The 4,010-nt window shown below is 36.6% G+C and overlaps 1 protein-coding gene and 1 long non-coding RNA gene across 2 annotated transcripts; one reads left to right on the plus strand and one right to left on the minus strand.

The window, feature by feature from the left end:
* Positions 1-412: 412 nt before the first annotated feature.
* LOC131326572 (uncharacterized) lies at positions 413-2,481 on the plus strand. The gene is made up of 2 exons (XR_009200050.1): positions 413-1,574; positions 1,706-2,481. It is a non-coding gene; the product is annotated as an uncharacterized LOC131326572 (long non-coding RNA).
* LOC131326571 (hydrophobic protein RCI2B) lies at positions 1,328-3,615 on the minus strand. Its single transcript, XM_058359402.1, has 2 exons — positions 3,420-3,615; positions 1,328-2,479 (listed from the first exon to the last, which is right to left on the minus strand). The coding sequence occupies exons 1-2, from the start codon at positions 3,507-3,509 to the stop codon at positions 2,396-2,398; spliced, it is 174 nt and encodes a 57-aa protein (XP_058215385.1). The 5' UTR covers positions 3,510-3,615; the 3' UTR covers positions 1,328-2,395.
* Between the last annotated feature and the right edge of the window lie 395 nt (positions 3,616-4,010).

Genomic DNA, 4,010 nt, shown 5'->3' on the forward strand with positions numbered 1-4,010 from the left:
TTGAATTCAATCCAAATCCGATAATGTCGATCCAATAATTCAAATCCAACAATCAAAATACAGATCGGATTTGAATTGTATCGGATTAAATCCGTTATCAATCCGATCCAAACTTATTTTAAAAAAATCTTACTTCATCCGTCCCTTATTTAGAGTCCAGTATTCCATTTTGGGTTGTCCCTTAATAAGTTTCCATTTTATAAAGTTAGTGGGTAAAAGTTGGTGCATTGTCTATTTTATCCCTAAAAGTAGATTCCATTTTGAAAAGTTAGTGAGTAAGAGTGTAATGACAATGGGTAAGTAAGAAAAGTAGAAAAAAAAATTGATGTAAAAGGTATAATAATGATATCTTTTTAATAAGTTGGAGCTACGAAGCAAGACACTTAAAAAGAGACGGAGGGAGTAGTATTTCATATATATGCATCATGAGTCCGTGACTCATATTCGCCAACCATCTCAAAGTAATTCTCTCACGCCTCTCTCCACCTCCATCTCCTCATTCCCATTCACAACCAACTGCTCTCAATTTTTCTCCGTCGCCAATTGCCACAATAAGGGCGGAGTCCACAAAACAGAGATGAACAACTTTACTTTGTTGGTGAAAGGGATGAGATTGCCAAGAGAATTGACAGATTTCTAGCTCAATCGGAGGTAAATAGGGCTCCCACAGTCTCGCTCATTGATCTCATACACACACAGCTCTTGAACCTTATCAAAACCCAAAACAAAAGAAAATTGCAATTAAAAAAAATTGATGGGAAAGAAATCTGGATTTGAGGTATGCAGAACTCCTACAAGTCATTGTTGCTGCTGCTGAGATCAATGATAGGAGTAGGGTTTGAAGGTTGGGGTTTGGATTTAAATTAGTGGGGTTAAAGTATTCGTTTACTTCTCGCCTCACTTGAACGGCGTCCATGATGGTTGGAATTCAGAAGAGTTTTGCCAGTACACGTGAGAAAGAGAGGGGGAGGGATATTCAAAAAAAAAATTATTTAGATCGAATTCAAATTTTCAGATCAGATATCCGATTTTACAAATTAAGATACGGATTACCACCACCGGATTTATGAATTTCGGATTCAGATTGAATACGAGCAATTGTGGATTTGGATCGAATTCAAATCTGTCAGATTTGGATCGAATTCAAATCTATCAAATTTGGATTCAATCAGGTCCATTGACAGGTCTACTGCTGTGAGTTGTTTATGTTATCGAAACTTCTACTTTTGTCTGCGATACTGTAACTATTAAAGTAAGTACAATGAGTAATTCTTCTGTCAAAGCTGAAGGAAAACTAAAGACGACAATAATTTAATGCAAAGAAATCAGTAGAAGCATCTTGCAATTAATTAATGAAGTAAAAAGAGAAACAATAATGGCATTTTTAATTGTAACGCCAACTATACTGTTAAATGTTAATTAAATGATTTTCTTTTATTTTTTTTGGGAACATATCATACTGTTTACATGATAGAATTTGCCTAGTTAAAGGAATAATTACCAACAAGAAGGTGTGCATTAATTGCCTAATAAGCGTGTTTATGGTGCTCATTAAAACTACCCTTTATATGATGGTTTTTTTTTGTTTCAGAAAAGTGAAAGAATATTTTCCACGTACTTATTGCTTTTGTCGGGCTGCGTTTGGAATGGCTTAAACAAGCAATTTGGGGTGGGGTTGTTTAACACCAAACAATTCACCTTGGAGCATTTGCCTTTTCCATTTCAGCCCAAAACTCACCTAAACTAACCCAATTTTCCTTTTCCAAATAGCTAGTATAAGCTTCTAAAGCAAACTCAGAAAAATCCTTTTGCTTCTTTTTCCTCAGAAGTACAAAAATCCCTAGGAGTATTTTCAGCTTTTAACTTTTTCGTGATCCCACATCTTGAGAGAGAGAAAGAGAGAGAAAAATGACACTCCTACCAGGGAGGTACCCAAAAGGGTCAGCATGAATGGAAAAATTACTCAGTACCCCTGGCACCTCTCTTCAACCACACATTTTTGTGGGGTGTGGTTGGGAGAGGCTTGGGGCGGCAGTGAATAATATCTCGCATAAGGGTGTTTTCAGTGGTAAATAAATTGTGAAAAAAAATTGTTACATAATAAATAAATTGTTAAGAAATGTCAAAGTTATTTTCGGTGGTGAAAAAATTATAATTGATATGTGAGTGAAAAAGTTATTGAGAAAGAAGTTGATCAGAAGTTGTTAGTTAGTATGAACGAGATAGTAAAATGTCAAAACTTGTTGATTAGTGTGAGACAACATGGTATAAACGCCAACTCTTTTCCCTCAAATAGTTACTGGAAACACCAAATGATACCAGGGAGGCACTCAAAAAGGATCAGCACAAACACATCTTCTCGGAAGTACAAGGAAGATCATTCATTACCTATGGATCACTTGGTGATGGCATAAACAGCATAAATGATACCAGGGAGGTACCCAAAAAGGGTCAGCACCAAACAGATCCAGAACTCCACCTGCAACAAAACCCACCACCACCACCACCAATCCATCATCATCAATATCACAACTTTAGTCACATAATCTCAAAATGTCTCGCGCTCTCGCTCTCGCTCTCAATTCTCACACTACATTTGTGCTTTCAATTCTCGCTCTTGCGAATTTCAGTAGGTTGAGATGTGTGTCAAATAAACTTTCACATTCACGCTCGTGCTCGTGCTCCCGCACCCATTCCCACACGCAAATTATATGACTTAGATCACAACTCCATACATATAATATTAAAAACAAACACAGTTTTCCTCTCAAATTAAATAAATAACAGAGTTTCTCATTACAAAATTGCTAACAGGAGTGCTATGTTTTTGCCTATTTATAAACCTCAATTTTCTATTCCCTAATCTGCTAACAGGAGTGCTATGTTTTTGCCTATTTATAAACCTCAATTTTCTATTCCCTAATCTGGACTTTGAGTCCAACTGTGCATGTGTGTGGGGCGACCCCTGTTGTGGGTGCGTGTAAGTGTGGTCCTAGCATTGTTGTTTCTCTGTAACCCATGTCATAATTCCCTCTCTACAACTCCAACCAACAATAAAATACCAGATCCGTATTCTTTCTTTTTTTCTCTTTTGATCCGTACCAGATCCGTATTCTGACACAGGCACACATATACTCCTTCCGTCACAAAATGGATAGCAATTTTTGAAACTCTTGTCATTTTTCATCTCTTATATCTTTCAATCTATAATATTTTTCATGAGTTTGAAAACTTTGTATAATAGAACTAATCAAGAACTATCAAACAAGATCCATATTGCATATATTTTGAGATCCATATTGAAAGATATAAGTTATTGAAATTGACACAGATATTAAAAATTGACATCCAATTTGGAACGGAGGGAGTTTGTTATAATCGAGAGAGCTCTGAGAGAGATGAGGATTATTATACTGTACCTTGCAACCGAACTTGAGGAAGACACCAAGGGGAGGCAAGATTATTGCCAGAAGGATATCTATACAGGTTGCTGTTCCCTCATCTGCCATTTCTCCCTTTTCTTTTGTTTGCAAGGAGAAAGAGAGAGTCAGAGTGAACAACTTTTTACAGTTACGACTTACGAGAGAGTCAAAAAGAGAGAGAGAGATGACTGGTGAGATAAAGCGGAGCGGGGCTGGTTGCGGATTTATAGAAGGGGAAGGAAAGAGACCGACACGTGCTGCCATCTGATTCGACGGCCTCAACCGAGGACATAGGGAGAGGATCCCGTCCGGTTCCTTCCATCCAGCCCGGTTCCTTCAACTTGGCTCACATTAATTATTGAAACTGTTCACTTATTACATCTTGTCGAAACCATTAATCACGCAAAAAATCATCTTGATCAGATATTGTTTAATAACCCCTCCGTCCCATAATGTTTGTTCGATCCGTAAAACGAGAACGTAAAAATAATACAATTTTTATAAGAAAAAATCAAATTTTTTTCAACAATTCACTAGATATCGATGAGTTTTCTTAATTTATAAAAAAAGTTCAAATTTTTTTTTGAA

This window comes from Rhododendron vialii, chromosome 5a (genome assembly GCF_030253575.1).
Source record: "Rhododendron vialii isolate Sample 1 chromosome 5a, ASM3025357v1".
Classification (NCBI taxonomy): domain Eukaryota; kingdom Viridiplantae; phylum Streptophyta; class Magnoliopsida; order Ericales; family Ericaceae; genus Rhododendron; species Rhododendron vialii.

Coding starts and splice junctions, on each gene's coding strand:
- LOC131326571 (XM_058359402.1), bottom strand. CDS start 3,509: ATGGCAGATGAGGGAACAGCAACCTGTATAGATATCCTTCTGGCAATA. Junction 2,480..3,419: donor TCCTCAAGTTCGGTTGCAAG/GTACAGTATAAT, acceptor GTTTTGTTGCAG/GTGGAGTTCTGGATCTGTTT.